Source organism: Pogona vitticeps, chromosome 15 (assembly GCF_051106095.1).
Source record: "Pogona vitticeps strain Pit_001003342236 chromosome 15, PviZW2.1, whole genome shotgun sequence".
In the NCBI taxonomy this organism is placed as follows: domain Eukaryota; kingdom Metazoa; phylum Chordata; class Lepidosauria; order Squamata; family Agamidae; genus Pogona; species Pogona vitticeps.
Genome location: NC_135797.1, coordinates 3,590,609 through 3,606,322, shown reverse-complemented (window position 1 = coordinate 3,606,322; position 15,714 = coordinate 3,590,609). Strand labels below are relative to the sequence as shown.

Genomic DNA, 15,714 nt, shown 5'->3' with positions numbered 1-15,714 from the left:
CTCTCTCCACCTCCCGTGTCACGTGTTGTCTCATTTGTGGCCTCCTTTTCTTTAGACAGAGGCCCCGGAGGACCAGCCTTCGGAGATGTCCGGGATCACAAGTCTGGATGAGACCAAGGCGGCAGGCATGAAAGGTGTTGGCGAGCTGATCAAGTACTTGAACTCGAACCCGGTCAGCGGCCTTCTGGAATACGCCCGGGCGAACGGTTTTGCAGCCGAGTTCAAGATGATCGAACAGACGGGGCCACCCCACGATCCAAAGTGAGTTATCCTCCCGACTGAGGGGCGTTCCTTCTGGCAGATACGCTAGCGGTCCTCGGCCTTCTTGCCAGATACGCCGATTTAGGCTGATGAAATGTTTCGCGTTCTGTGCTGTCAAGTCCACCCTTGAGTACCTTCCAAATTTGTTGTATCTGCAGCCGCCTCGCTCAGCGCTTGCAGGCTGAAACCTGTGTCTTCCTTTCTGGGTCGGTCCGTCTCGTATTTGTCCTTCCTCTTTTACTGCTGCCTTCAACGCAGCAGATAATTTTTTTTAGTATTCAAAATATTTTCTAGGATAGTATGTTCGTTTGTTCATTGCGTGGGAGCCGGGGTGTGTAAAAAGAAATCGATGTTTAAAAATCAAATTGATTTAAAGCACAATTTAAATGGAGGGGGAGAGAATTAATTTTTTAAAAATGTAATCATTAAAAAAAATTCTGGTGTTTAAAAAGAATTAAATGAAATCCAGCCTGGTTGGGCCCGATCCAGGATTTGAGCGACTTCACGTCGCTATCCTTGGCCTTCCTCTCCACCTCCTCCAGCACAGATCCTCCGCTTGGCTTTCTCTCCTTTCGATAGGTTTGTCTTCCAGGCCAAAGTGGGAGGGCGCTGGTTCCCGCCGGTCACGGCCCACAGCAAGAAGCAGGGGAAGCAGGAGGCGGCGGACGCGGCGCTCCGGGTCCTGATCGGGGAGACGGAGAAAGCCGAGCACACCGAAGGGGCGCCGATCACAGAGGTAGGGCACCTTCCCCGGCCCTCCTTGCACCTTCCAGAGCTTCTGAGCCGGCAGCGTTCTCGTCTTCACGAGGTCCTTACACCGTTTGCTGTCACACATTTGCTGTCTTTACCTAGCCTGGGGTCCAGGTGCAAAAAAAAAAAAATCGGCTTTGTGGTACCCTGGCAGAGGATGTGTTTTTATCTCCGGGCACAGCCGGTGGCTTAGCCAGGTTTTTCTTCTGAAACTGGTGGGCAGCTGGCGGCCCTCAGGATGTGGCCAGACCACATAGTCCCTTGGCCCTTCTCGCTGGCCGTGCCGGTTAGAGCCGATGTGAACTACAGACCGCCGGGCCTGGAGAGCCATATCTTGTCCAGCTGTTTTCAAAAGTCCGTAGCGTTTGACCAGAGGTTCCCAACCGAGGCTTCTCAGATGTCCTTGGGTCTACCACAGCCCTAGATTTGCTGGACAGAAACATCCTTTTAGGAAGGGTTTCTTCCATTTCTGCTTCTGCCCCCTTTCCGGGTCCATTACGTGTCTGAAAATGAGCATCCTTTTTTTCAAATTTATTCAGGTCTGTGAGTTTTGATGTAAGAGGAAACACGCAGTAAAGTCTTAACGAGTGTTGTGCGTTCCTAATTTTTGTTTTTTTTTTTGTTTTGTTTTTTTTTTTTTTGCTCTTCCTCGTGGCAGCTCCCTGTCAGCGGAAGCACCCTGCATGACCAGATTGCGATGCTCAGCCACCAGCGCTTCAACGCCCTCACCGCCCGCATTCAGCACAGCTTGCTAGGGCGCAAGATCCTGGCTGCCATCATCATGAGGCGCGGGCAGGAAGGCCTCGGGGTGGTGGTGAGCATCGGAACAGGTAAGGGAGGCTGCGTCGTTTCCGCTCGGGACCGTGAAGGTTCCCAGGGCGAGGTCCGGCCTGTGCGATTCCGAGGGTCTCCCTTCGGCTTCGATTTCCACAGTGTCTCTCTGTCTGAGGTTATTTCTTAGAGGTTAAACGCTAGGGAGTGAGATTGTAAATACTTCTAGGATTCAGGATTTGTCTGTGTTGCCGAAGACAACAGCCTTGTTGTCTTCAGTTCAGTAGCAAGGCAAGATTAGAGTAGGCTCATTGGATCAATGGAACTTACCGAGGAGTTGGCTCACCAAATTCCCATTGATTCCTTGGGCTTTCTCTGTTTGCATTCTGTGGGAACCGACTTACAAAGTCCCTAATCAGGCTTTCAAGGTAAGCGAGATATTTGAGGAGTGGTTTTACCGGTGCCACTCCCCCAGTGAGTTTTCGTGGCTGAGCGGGGATTTGAACCCAGGTCCCTTACGTCCTAGTCCGTCGCTCTGTCCACTAGACCACACTGGCAATAGACAATGGGCCTTCGCTAGTCAAGACCGATGACTGGATTTCAGCCCGCAAGAGTCATATTTGACACCAAAGTTTTTACGGTCAAGTTGAGCCCTGGCGCTCAGCGACTGGGAAATTAAAAACAGACCCATTGAGAACCGTCACAGTGGGCCGATTACGTACAAGGAACAGAAGGCGAGTGTTGATCTTTGTAGGGCCTTCGAAGATATTGTGGTGTCTTTTTGAGCTGCAGATTGCCAAGCGCCCGTTGGGCACCTCTGATAGCATGGCACTGGTATAGACCGACTCTTGTCACCAGCACCATCTGAGAACTGCAGAAGGGACCCTCTGGATCACCGAGTCAGAGGCCCCGTGGGGGGAATCGAACTCCCAGCCTCTGGCTCCACAGCCAGAGACCCAAACCTCGTGTGACTGTTCAGTGGACTCTCTGGCCCTTGGCTCCAGAAGGAGGAATTCCTTTCAACAAACTTTGCCACCTGGTTAACTGAACTGTTTAAGGTCGCTGCCTTAAAAGCATAAGGTGGGCAGCTGGTCTCATTCTCTGCCCCAGTGAAGCTTTGCTTCTCTTCCGAAGTTGTTTCCTTGCCCTATTCCCGCCACCCCAGTTGCCATGAAACTCTCGTCCGTGGTGTTCCCCCCCCCCCCCCCTTGATGGTTTCTTCTCTCCCTTTTTCTGCCAGGGAATCGCTGCGTGAAAGGAGAGGAGCTGAGCCTGAAGGGGGAGACGGTGAACGACTGCCACGCGGAGATCATTTCCAGGAGGGGCTTCATAAGGTGAGGCCGGGGCTGCCCTGGACGAGGAACGAGAGTCGGCCGACGTGGCTGAGCGAGGAGAATGCTTGGCCCCGCAGTTCGAGCATTCCCAAAGGGCAGGAAAGGCTAGAGACTCTTCTTAATTTCCAGGATAGCTCGGAAGCTTTGCTTTAGAACCTCTGATTTTGACGATAATTAGCACTCAGCGTTTGCACTGGGCTTTCAGAATATTGAAAGCGCTTTGACCGAATCAACTCAGGCCCTTGAGGGCCCCCCCCCCCCGTATCACCAAAGTTGGATTTTGTCTGCCCCAGCCTCAGATTGTTGGCTGTGCTCTGTGCTAAAGCCTTCTAATGCTGATGTTAAAGAACCGAAACTCTTGCAGGAAGTTAGCGAAAGAAGAAGCTGGAAGGGAGAAACCAAATCTCGAGCTTCGCAGCCCTTGCTCAGCAGATAGTTTTGCTGCCGCCCATGTGATTTAAGCCGCTCTAAGGAAAAACGGTGGGGTAAAAATACTTTAAATAAATACATTCTTCCTCCAAGCAAAGCTGGGCATTTCGTTAGTTGATTTATGTCCTGCTCCTTATGTCCAAGGTGAGGACAGAGATTTACATCTTGGTTCACTGAAAAGGGCTGGCTGGATAGCTCAGTGGGTTAGGTCTGCGGCTGCAGAGCCAGAAGGTTGGGAGTTCGATTCCCCCACCCTGTGCCTCTAGGGAGAGAAGAGCCAGCCTGGGTGGCCTTGGGCAAGCTGTACAGTCTCAGGCTTCCCCCGGAAGAAGGGGAGGGCCAACCACTTCTGAGGGTTCTCTCCCCTGGGAAACCCTGAAAAAAAGGGTCGCCATAAAGTCCGAATTGATCTAAGGGCTAACGGTCATGGTTATTGTTATTAACTGAAAGGGGTATGTAAAAAGTTAAGCTGGCGAAGCCCAGTTAAACCAACGTTGGCACTAAAATGCATCAAAATTAAAAGCAGTTTGAAAGCCCGTTGGTACCAAAGGATGCCAGCACCACCCATTGACTACAAGCTCCTCCTTTAGGAACTGCTCAGATTCTAGAAGCTTTCGATTAAAAAAGGACCACAGAAAAGGGGTCGGGGGGGGGGCAGCCTAGCCTTTCCGGATGTGGGATTCTGCAGTCTGGGAGCAGCCACTGAGAAGTCCCTCTTGGCTTCACACACACACACACACCGGCCTTTTCCTTCCAGGTTCCTCTACAACGAGCTCATGAAGTACAACCCCTTCTCCCCGGAAGACAGCATCTTTGAGCCCTTGGAAAACGGCAAGATGAAGATCAAAGACGACATCACTTTTCACCTGTACATCAGGTACCGACCGAGTGGCCTCCTGGCCCGTGGGGAGCAGCAGGGGAGAACCCTCGGAAAGGTCAGGGCGGCTAAGCGCTCCGTTTTGCGGGCCGACGTCAAGGGAGCTTGCGGCCGCTCAAAGTGGGCTTTCCAAGCGGCTGGGAGAGCCGGGGTACAGAGTAGAACCCAGAGGAGAGGAGAAATGTAGGTGAAGGGAGGAGAGGAGAGCCAGGGTCCGGCCTTTCGGGTGGTAGCTGCCCCTGACTCTATAAAGAGTCCCCGTTCTCTGCGATCACCAAGCAGCTGCTTCATGTCCAGGCGGGGAATGTGGGCACACCGTCGTTGGATAGAAACACACACACCCCCCTCCGGGTGCGTGGCCCACTCGGGCCGTTTCTCCCGGTGAAGCAGAACCACCGTGTGTGGAAGCATCCGTGTCTCTTCTCCCCCCGCCTGCTGTTTTCAGAGGCCCCCTGCTGAACGGTGGCTTTTTCTGTCTCGCTCCTTGCCCTCAGCACGGCGCCTTGCGGGGACGGGGCGCTCTTTGACAAATCCTGCAGCGACCAGGCCAGCACCGCCGGGGAGGGCCAGCACCAGCCCCTCTTCGAGAACCCCAAACAGGGGAAGCTGCGCACCAAGGTGGAAAACGGTGAGTGCCGGAGGAGCCAGGCCCCCTCTTAGACAACCCCCCTCCTGTCGGCTCATTTGGGGAAGGTGAGCAAATACACAACATACCTGTAGGCCCATTCCATCATCCTGGAATCACAAAGGCTCCTTCCTTCCATCCTTCCATCCATCTATCTGTCCATTATCCCTTCCATCTGTCCATTATCCCTTCCTTCCTTCCTTCCTTCCTTCCTTCCTTTCTTTCTTCCTTCCTTCCTTCCTTCCTTCCTTCCTTCCTTCCTTCCTTCCTTCCTTCCTTCTTTCTTTCTTTCTTTCTTTCTTTCTTTCTTTCTTTCTTTCTTTCTTCCTTTCTTCCTTCCTTCCTTTCTTTCTTCCTTCCTTCCTTTCCTTCCTTCCTTCCTTCCTTCCTTCCTTCCTTTCTGTCCATTATCTGTTCCTTCCTCCCTCTCTCCAAACTTTGCCTTGATTATTACTTACCTTACAGAAGCAGGGGGTGGGGGGTGGGGTTACTGCCACAGCTTTCTTTCTTCCTTGCAGCTTGTGGGTCCATATAATTAACAGGCTAATCAGAGTTTGTTGGTGAGCCTAACCTGGACCCTCCATCATCGGAGACCCCCAGCAAGGGCCAGGCCAGACCCTTGATCTTTCAAATACCCTGTATCTTCAGAATACGGAGGGAGATTTTTATTTTTTGAGGGGTCCACACGGTCTGTTTGGTGGCAGCCGGGGAGAGAAACCTGCAGGGCGAAAATCTTGGCTCGCCGTCGCCTCGGTAAAGCCACACCTGACCTGTGAAATCTTGCTGAGTGGGTTCTGTTCCCCCCTCCCACTCCCCAATAGGCGAAGGCACCATCCCCGTGGAGTCGAGTGACATTGTGCCAACCTGGGATGGGATCCAGCACGGGGAGCGCCTCCGCACCATGTCCTGCAGCGACAAGATCCTGCGCTGGAACGTGCTGGGCCTGCAGGGGGCGATGCTCTCCCACTTCTTGCAGCCGGTTTATCTCCGCTCCGTCACGTTAGGTATGGCGCTGCTGCGCACGGCGGGGTGCTCCCCTTTCCTCCTCCCTCCCCCTCCCCAATACTGCATATCCCCCACCCCTCACAATCCGGGCAAGGGTTCAAGGCTGTCGCTGTGAAGCCAGTCGGGCTCCCTCCTCCTCCGGGCAGGGCATCTGAAGGCCGTCCCCTCTGCAGCAAGCGGGAAGAGAGATCGGCTGGGTTTTAGAGCCTCCGAGATCAGCCGGAGCCTTCTCCGAGAAAGGGATCATTGGCGATGAACCAGAATGTTTTCAAGGAGGGTTGGGTACCGGGCGGTTCTGCATGTAGGCCCCCCCCCCCAGGATTTCCTTTTTCATCCATCTTCCAAAATACATACCCCAGCCCCCCCCCCCCAAAAAAAAACACCCACGTGTATCTCCGGTTCTAGAGGAGAGGCCGTTTGCCATTGGAGTCGTTTATCAGTGACCCCTGCCCCTGGCAGTCCACGAGGGCACAGGATGCTCCCTTGGAGTTGGGCATAGACACATACCGTATTTTTCGCACCATAAGACGCACTTTTTCCCCACAAAACGGGGATGGAAAGTCTGTGCGTCTTATGGAGCAAAGAAAACAGATTATATATTCCTGTTTTCTTCTAAAAAATTGGTGTGTCTTATGGAGCGAAAAATACGGTATCTATCTATATATTTACAAAACAATACTAACAAAGTTTGTGTTTAGAAGCATGGCCCACCGAGGTGAGCCTTGGATGCTGTTTTAACATCCTAGCCCAGCCTCAGCTTGAATGGTGGGATGAAGGTGGCCCGTTTTTTTTTCTCTTCCAGGGTTGCTGGATCAGCCAGGTTGCTTTCCCTTTTTAGTGCCTGTGATATTCCATCTCTCTCTTTCTTTCTCTCTCTCTCTCTCTCTGTATTTGTTACTCCTGTATCTCTATCTCCCCCCCCCCTTTTTTAGGCTACTTGTACAGCCAAGGACACTTGACCCGTGCCATCTGTTGCCGCATGTCCAGAGACGGCAGCACATTCCAGTCGGGACTCCCCACGCCCTATTTTGTCAACCACCCCGAGGTACGGCTGTCATTTGGGCACCCCCCACCCCCCGGGCCCTCTTCCCCTCTCGGTGGCGAGGACCATAACCCGCACCGTTCCTGGCCCTTGGCTGCCTGGCCTGGAGGCTGGCGGGAACGAAGGATCGAGCATCCCTGGAAATGGGCTCCAGGGCAGGCAAGGGGCGGCGAGTGAAATATTCTGAGTATTGTATCCTGGAAACCTAAGCCTGGCCGTGATGATTTCCCCCACTGGGCCTGGACTGGAAGATCTCGAGGGTCTCTTCCAGCTCGGCAGTTCTAGGATTGTGGGAGAGCCTCAGTGGTTTAGGGCATCCAGCTATGGAGCCAGAGGCTGGGGGGTTCGATTTTCCCCACTGTCCCTCTTGGACAGACGCTGGACTCCACGATCCGCAGGGTCCCTTCAGTACTAAGAGGATGGTGGTGGTGATTAACACACACGGCAGCTCATGGTTTCTCCGGGTGGGCGATGACTCCCCCGTTTCACCTTCCCCTGTTGCGCACGCCCTGCTGTTGAGCAGGCGATGGGCTGAGTCTCCCCCCCCACCCCACCCCTGCCACAGGTCGGTCGGGTCAGCGTCTACGACTCTGCCAGGCAGACGGGCAAGACGAAGGAGTCCAGCGTAAACTGGTGCCTCCCGGACGACGCCGACGTGGAAGTCCTGGACGGCACGAAGGGGAAAGTCGATGGGTAAGCAGGGGGTGGCGGGGTTTCTGTGCAGACCCTGCAGGAGCAAGGCTGGAGGCGGCCCTGCGGGTTCTGGAGAATGGGTGGGGCTTGGTGGCAAACAAGACGTGAGAGATACCCTTAAGCCGAGTGGGAAGTCCAAGCAGCTGGCCATTAAATCCCGTGCTTGGAACCCCACGTCCCCTTTCCCTGCAGCCCGGCTCGCCTCCTTCCTCTTTGCCCTTGAAGGGCTGAGCTTCAGCCTCGGTGATTTTAAAGCCAAGCCTGCCATTCCTAGCGCTTAAAGTACTCTTTGGGCCATTTACAATTTAATTCTCCAAGTCTGCACATAAGCTCGGCAACTCCGTTGATGGATCTTGGATGGAAGGCGGAGTGAACCTCCGTCCAGCGACTTGGGATGGAGTCCCAGGTCGTGAGCAGAGTCTTGCCTGCGGGACTGCAGTTTAACCTCTGTGCCACGAGGCTCTGTATATCGCTGAACATTTATAATAATTGCATATTCCCTTCTCTCTTCACCCCCACCCTCGGCCTCTGCTCAGACCAAAGTTGGAGGTCTCGCGGGTCTCCAAGAGGAACCTCTTCGCCCTTTTCCAGCTCCTCTGTGCCAAGATGGACCGCAAGGACCTGCAAAAGTTCACCGTCTACGCGGAGGCCAAGGAGGCGGCCGTCACGTACCAGATCGCCAAGCGGCAGTTCTTCTGGGCGTTGCAGGAGATGGGCTACGGCAATTGGATTTGCAAACCTCAGGAGGAGAAGAGCTTTGTTTTGTCCGACGTCTAGAAAGCTGTGCATTTTGGTCTCTCTCTCTCTTTCTCTCTCTCTCTTTATTTTTTTTCCTTCAAGGCAGGAGAAAGGGAGAGGGGTTTTTTAATTATTATTATTTTTTTGGGGGGGGGGTTGTGTTATTTTATTTTTTTTTAACAGAAGCAAGAATGTTGACTTAGGATCTTGGTTTTTATTTTTTACTCCCTGCTGTTAAAACCACCCACCTCCCTTTTCAGCAAACATGAGCTGAGCGTGCGCAAGAGAGAGAGAGAAAGAAAGAGAGAAAGAAAGGAAAAAAAAGATCCACCAGCATCAGTGTGTGTCTGTGAGCCCTCTCCTCTTTCAGTCACTCACCCACAGGCTACGTGCTTCCCATCTTCCACCTCTTGGCTTTTCCCAAAAACCCATGATTTGAAACCACTTTTCAAGCTGTGAATCAGTGCATCAGTTAAATGCACGCACACACACACACATATATATATATATATGTTTTCTTCTGCGGTAAGTTCTGTTTCTCCCTTGGACCGTCGTGGTGGAGTTCCCGGGGAGTGTCTTCTTCCTAAGCCCAACCTTTTTTTTTTCGCTTTGGGTCCTCCTGGACATCTCAAGGAACTCTTGGTCAATAGTTCCTCCAAAGCCCACGGGGGGGGGGGGGTCTTCCTTTCCAGACCCACGGAAGCCGTGGGGCCAGTGTCATCCTCAAGCAAATACCCAGCCTTCCTCTCAACCATCCAGGCTTCTTGTGGGTTTTAGTTCTGCGCAGACAAAGATGGAGCCGTTCCTTATACCTTCCCTGTCACCTTGCCCAGCTGTTTTGCTTTCTGCCTTCTCTCCCGAGCTCCAGAGCATCTGGTGGCAGGGAAGGCCAGGGGGTTTAAAATATATGAATATATTTTAGCCCAGTGGCCCTTTTCTTCTCAGCTTGATTGGCTGAGCTGATGGGTGTAAATGCAGTCTTTGTGGATCTGCACCCCTCATTAATCTCCTCCCTACCCATCATAGGTTTTACTGGGCGTCCCTGTAAAGGCAGGCCCCTTGAGGTCAGTGGAAACGCCTCCTGTCAGGCAACAGTGAGAAAAATCTCCAGGGGAAAAGTGTCTTAAGGTGCGCTGGATTGGAATGACCCTCTTTGTTCTGGGCACGGGGTTAATGGGTATGAATTTGGCCTCCGTCAGCTGCTTCCAAAAGAGCAAAAGCGACTTTTCCTCCCCCATGGTGGTTGTGGGTTTTTCGGGCTCTTTGGCCGTGTTCTGAAGGTTGTTCTTCCTAACGTTTCGCCGGTCTCTGTGGCCGGCATCAAGAACGACCTTCAGAACCCGGCCAAAGAGCCCGAAAAACCCCACAACAACCATTAGATCCCCGCCGTGAAAGCCTTCGCGAATACATTTTCCTCCCCCAGTTTGTGGCTTTTGCTAGTTCTTGAGTCGTATCTCCTACCGGCAAAGCCACGAACCGGCAGGCAGGTTATAATTTCAGTGATAAGATTCACCGCGGAAAGCATCCAAACTTGGGGGAGCGGTCGGATAGTGTCGGTGTGGTGGAATCTTTTTTCTGACGCAGGGAGCTTGTGTGGGGCGAGTCCAGGCTTTTGCTAGTGAGCCCTTTCGAAGCGGGACCCGAGGGCGAGATGGTGAAACTAGGCGCTGTTTTTCAAAATCCGTATTCTGATGGGAGGTGAGGTTCAGTTTGGCTGAACCCCTTTCTTAATGCAGACGCACATGTGCGTGCATTGCGAAGGATGTCTTTCCCTGTGTGTGGAAACCCAGCCTGCCGGCAAGAATGTTTTATGCTGGTTTCTCCAAACTTAAACAGTGAAAGGAAGGGTCATTTTGCAAGGGGCTTTTGAAAACCTCAAGCCTCTCCTTTCTTCCCTGAAGCCTGCCTTTAAAAAAACCCAACTCTTTTCTTCCCCCCCCCCCTTCCAAGATGGCACAAAAACACACTTGATCTTTAAGTTAATCTGTGGGATCCTTTCTCCAACAATGTGCCGAGCCTCCTTTTCTCACCCGCCCGACCCATTAAGGACGGCTATGTGTGTGTGTGTGTGTTTTGTGCGGTTTTTTTTTTTTAAAGAAAAAGGGTGGTGTTGCAGGCCAGCCAGACGCTGGGCTCCGGATTCACCCGCTTCCCCTTCGATAGGCATGTCGCGGGGAGAGGCATTAAATCGAGGAGCGGGGGGGGAGCATCTCTTACGCAAACGCTCTCAAATCCGAAAGGCCAGCCCACCACCTTTGTCTCGCAGAGTCCGGCTCTCCTCCTTTCCTCCCAAAGACTCTTAGCGAGCAGATTAAAAACAAAACAAGGTTGTAAATTTATTCACGGTAAACTCTTAAATCTCCCTCTCTTCTCTGAGACCACTGCTAATCATTGTCATTCAGGTTTATTTCTCCTTCCCCACGTCATATTTTTTTTTAAAAAGTCTGCTTTTAATTAGATGGCTCTTGTTTGAGAACTCCAGACATCACATTCCGCCTGAAATAATAAAAACTTTTTTTTCTGTACCTTTTCTCTGGTGTTGCAGAGGGGGGAGTTTTGACTGCGCATGACGGGGAGAGAAGGGGCGAAAGCAGACAGTGTTGTTCTTAATTCCTCTATAAATGAAAGCATTTTATTTTTTTTGGTGAAGGGTCTCTTCAGTTTTGAAGAAATGCTGTTCCCGGCTCAGAATCGGTGGGGTTGCAGAACGTAGGAAAGTGAGATGAAAGGACGATGCTGGTCCGTCAGAGCCAGCAGCGGTGAGGGGAGATACGACGGCACTTTTTCAAATCCTTAGAACGGGAGAGGACCAGGGTCTGTTCTTGGTTCCCCCCCCCAAAGTGCAGGACCCACCCCAATGGGCTCAAGCAACAAAAAGCCAGATTTCAGCTGAAGATCAGGAAAAACTTCTTAACTGTTAGAGCAGTACAACGATGGAGCCCATGACCTCGGGATGGGGTGAGCGCTCCAACGCCAGAGGCCTTCGGTGGACCTCCCTTAAGCAGGGGGTGGACTTGATGGCCTTGTAGGTCCCCTTCCAACTCAGTTCTGTGATGCTCATTTCCCAAGGTTCCTGTGAAGGAAAACAGCTTTTTTTGGGGGGGGGGGAGTAGCTTGGGCTGTAGAGTTTGGAAGAAACATTAAAAGTAGCCTAGTTATGTGAGTAACGCAGTGGTGCATTTCAAACATCAAGGAAGAGGCAGGATCACGGGGCTGAAATCCTGATGGTTTGGTGTAAGTAAAGACATCTCTTTTTGTCTGTTCCTTGCCTGTAAATGAAAAAAGTCCCTGTGGTGAATGTGGAAGGGCGCCCCCCCCCGATTCCTCAATGGTAGTGGGGGGGGGGACTCCTTGTTTGATGATGCCCCTCAGGCTGAGGACAGACCTCATGGTTTTACTCCACTTCCCCTTTTAAAGTTGGGGAAAGCCCCTTTCAGCCAAGGTTGGGACTTCCCCTTGACCTTCGGGCCCGAAGTTTTAGCCACCAAGGTGTCAGGGTTTGAACCCGGGACTCTTCCGCCCGCCCACCAGAAACGCCAGCCCTGACCTTCGATTTAGGGAAGGCGAAGAGGCCCATAAAGAGCAAGAGTTACAGCCAGGGTGTTTATCCCGAAGCGTTCTGCGTGTCGTTCCAGAACTATTCCACTCTTTTCTTCTCCCAAAGTATAATACATTCATAATTCTCAGTGAATGACAAGTTATAAAGAAACATAAGGAGTCTACGGATTGTCTCTTATCGGGAACGGACAACTTAGGTTCCAGTTGTGACAAGTTTTTTTTTTAATTTTAACCACCAGGAGTGGGGCTTTTGTAAAGCTAAAGGGTCTTAACTACTTATTCTGAGACCCAGGTCCTCTCAAAAATGCTTTGCATGTATAGAATACCGTTTCTGCCACCCTATTTTTTTTTGAAACATGCACACACAAACACGCGACCTCAAAACAAGGACAGCCCTGCCTTTGTGATCTATTGTTTTATTTGGTTTACAAGTGGGGCAGGCGGACTTTCCGGAGCCAGTGGGTGGGTGGGCACGGCAGAGGGGGGGGTCGGGAAAACACAAAATCGGTGGCCTTAAAGCTTTGGTTTCTCTGACCGAAACCTCGGGTGGGAACGGAGAGGCTCAGCCTTCTTACGTTTCTGCTTGGGGTGGGTGGGTCGGTGCTCTTCAGGACAAGCCGGTCCATGTGCCACTCGCACCCCACGCGTGACCATTCCTGAGTAGGGAAAAGGTGGTCTCGGCATCGTACTGTCCCGGAAGGGAAGAAAGAAGGCTTAGATTTCTCAGGGTAGGGTTGAGAATTTGGCTGCTCATCCCTTTGCGAATTTAAAAATCGGCATCGGTGGTTTCACCGCAAAAGTTTTCTGCTCTGTCGCGGATTCTTTGAGGAGACATGAGGTGGGGCTGGGTCAGTTAGAGATGTATATACTGTATATATATAATATTTCCCTGAGTTTGGGAGCTGGTAACCCATCCTTGGCACAAGCCGGGGTGTCTTTCTCAAAAAAAGAACAAATTCACCAGAGGGCAGAAAGACCCCTTCCCTCTCCATGCAGACCCACCACTTTTGCTTCCCACCCCTCAGCAACTAGAAGGCCTGTTCCGATTTTCCAACACCATCTGCTTCAAAAGACCACCAGTAGCTGTCCATGGTCCCAAAGCGGGGCAGATTCCCCCCCCCTCCCTGGTCGCTTGATTCCTTTCAAAAGTGACCATCAAGAGATTAAACTAGGACTTTTCTGCAGGCAACACGTGCATGTTCGACTTCCGAGCGACACTCCCTACAGGACGACGGTGCTCTCCCTACCAACAAATCTGGTCTGGTTGTTGCTGAGATGTCATTCGTTTCCATCCGGTTCTCCTTTCCCCGTGAAGACTGTATCCCTGATAAACTAAAGCAAGAGCTGGGGGGGAAGTGGGCATAATGGGTGAAATCAAGAGTCACCGCTCTCTTCGTTCCACCTTGGGGTGGCGGCGTCCGCACGAGAACCGAGCGGGCTGTCTCTTTGTCCGTTCGTTTTTCCCCGCTCGTCGTTCTCCAAGGGGGAGAAGCGGGCAAACCAAGCCTCTTACTTGCTCCCGGGGGCCGCTTGATGGATCTGTAGGAGGGAATTCGTGGTGTAGTTCTGGAACAGCGGCTGGAGGAACATCCCGATGGTGCCGAAGACGCAGACGAAAACAAAAATCCAGAGGAAGAGGCGGTCGATCACCATGGCCACATATTTCCAATCCTCACTTACCTGGGAGAGAAGGACAGATAGAGGATGATCTCTTATCAGTCGTGGGGGGGGGGACATTGTTTCTTCTTGACCGTTTGCCATCTCTTTGACCCATAATTAGATGCATGGCTCCTGCAGCTAACTATCTGCCATTCAATCAGTGCTGACACCTGGCAATCCTTTTTTCAGGTAGAGAATATTCAGAGGCGCTGTACCCTTCCCTTCCTCTAGAGGGAGCCCTGGGACGGTGCAGCTGGCCCAAGGCTCCCCAGGCTGGCTCTACTTGCAAGAATATATATAGTGCCAGATCTGTTGAGGAATAGACCTCAACAGATGGGAAACCCTGATATCTGACCGTTCAGCCTGGAGGCAGGCAGTGCATCATGGCCTCTCCCAATTTGAAGAGACCCTTGTCCAGCAGGCCGAGGCAAAGAGGCAGTCACGAAACCAGCCAAATCAGGGAGCTGGACAGGGGACAGATTTGATTTGTCTTCCGTGTGGAAGAGATTGTCACTCTCGAATTGGCCTCTTCAGCCACACTAGACGCTGTTCCAAGTCCTCCATACAGAGCACGTCACCATAGTCTTTCAAAACTGAAGGATGCCTAACTAACTAACTAATATATTTCACAGATCTGGCACTTCCCAAAGTAGGAGCACGACCGCTTTCCATATTTTAAAGAGCAAGGGTGATTTTTGTGTCCTTTCTCGAAGACGGCCCGGCTGTGTATTTTTAAGATCCTGCTTTCCGTGGCAGGATTTTGCTCTGTTATGGCTTTCTCGTTTGCTTGTTTTTGCTGCTTTTAGTGGGAAATTGAAAACCTGGTGTTTTCACGGCAGCATGAAAATGCTCGAAACAAGCCAGCCGGCCTTGGTGGCAGGGTGCCGTCACCTGTCGCTCTGAATCCATCGCCTTTGTTTGCCCATCCACGGGACGTCCCTCGGGATTCGAGGCTCGGTCAGGCTGCTTTTATGCCTATTTACCGGGCTTTCAGACAGAAACTGGGATGTGGACGCTCTTAGGCCATTTCTATATATATACACACCCTCAAATCCAGATCCCAATTCGGCCAAGCTTCGGCGAGCACAGGGCGGATGGGGTCGGCTACAGCACGGATTTATCTGGGGGTCTGCCCCACACGGCCTCCCCTTGCCTCCTGCCACTATGCTGAAATTCAGCAGGAAATTTGTCCCCAGATTTCGGGGACAAAACCAGGAACGGGCATTTTTCAAAACCAAGGGATTGTTGATTCGAATGAGTTCCCTGGTTCACTGCTCCATTTGAGCAGCCAACCAACGGGAAACTAATTCAGCCCGATGGTTTTAATGGCTTTTAGACAGATTCAGCTGAAAAGTAGAGAAAATATGATGATGATGATGATGATGATGATGATGATGATGATGATGATGATGATGATGATGATAAATATGCTGAATTTTCAGGGGTTTCTAGGTAGAGAACACACAAAAGTGGTTTGCCGTTCCCTTCCTCTAGGGGGAGCCCTTGGGACTGGGCAGCTTGCCCAAGGCGACCCAGGCTGGCTCTTCTCCCGGGATCCCAGGGAGAATTCGAACTCCCAACCTCTGGCTCCACAACCACAGACTTAAACCACCAAGCTGCCCAGCCAGATACATAATAAAAAATATAGTGGCATGATATGGGGAAGGAGGATGATGCCCTGGCAAGTTTCAAAAATGGCACCGAGGGCTTTAGCTACTTAGGGGGAAGTCCCTCTTCTTGATTTCAGGGGATGCTCTGAATATACCATAGCTCGCCCTGCCGGGTAATGTTTTCAGTGGGTTGGAGTTGTTGACACAGAGCGTAAGGGCTAGAAAAACATGTTTTTCTTTGGTCCGATGGTGCATGTCAAGTCTGGATCCAATCCACCAGTGGCATACATATTCCAGCTCAGTTTGAGCTATATACAGTATTGGAAAGCATGGATTGTTCTCATCTACTGTACATTGGCATG

General features: G+C 51.7%; 2 protein-coding genes across 3 annotated transcripts in view; one reads left to right on the top strand and one right to left on the bottom strand.

Annotated features, from left to right (window-relative positions):
• Window positions 1–10,616, top strand: part of ADAR (adenosine deaminase RNA specific) — a 23,205-nt gene extending 12,589 nt beyond the window's left edge. For both annotated transcript variants that reach the window (XM_072984259.2, XM_072984261.2), the window contains exons 6-15: window positions 56–261; window positions 841–997; window positions 1,670–1,841; window positions 3,023–3,116; window positions 4,303–4,422; window positions 4,917–5,050; window positions 5,869–6,051; window positions 6,985–7,097; window positions 7,660–7,787; window positions 8,324–10,616. In XM_072984259.2, coding sequence (XP_072840360.2) covers window positions 56–261; window positions 841–997; window positions 1,670–1,841; window positions 3,023–3,116; window positions 4,303–4,422; window positions 4,917–5,050; window positions 5,869–6,051; window positions 6,985–7,097; window positions 7,660–7,787; window positions 8,324–8,564 — 1,548 coding nt within the window. In that variant the 3' untranslated portion in view covers window positions 8,565–10,616. The remainder of the gene's footprint in view (window positions 1–55; window positions 262–840; window positions 998–1,669; window positions 1,842–3,022; window positions 3,117–4,302; window positions 4,423–4,916; window positions 5,051–5,868; window positions 6,052–6,984; window positions 7,098–7,659; window positions 7,788–8,323) is intronic.
• The window catches only part of CHRNB2 (cholinergic receptor nicotinic beta 2 subunit), a 17,083-nt gene continuing 11,828 nt past the window's right edge, over window positions 10,460–15,714 (bottom strand). Inside the window, exon 6 of the mRNA XM_020797307.3 lies at window positions 10,460–13,763. Coding sequence (XP_020652966.2) covers window positions 13,593–13,763 — 171 coding nt within the window. The 3' untranslated portion in view covers window positions 10,460–13,592. The remainder of the gene's footprint in view (window positions 13,764–15,714) is intronic.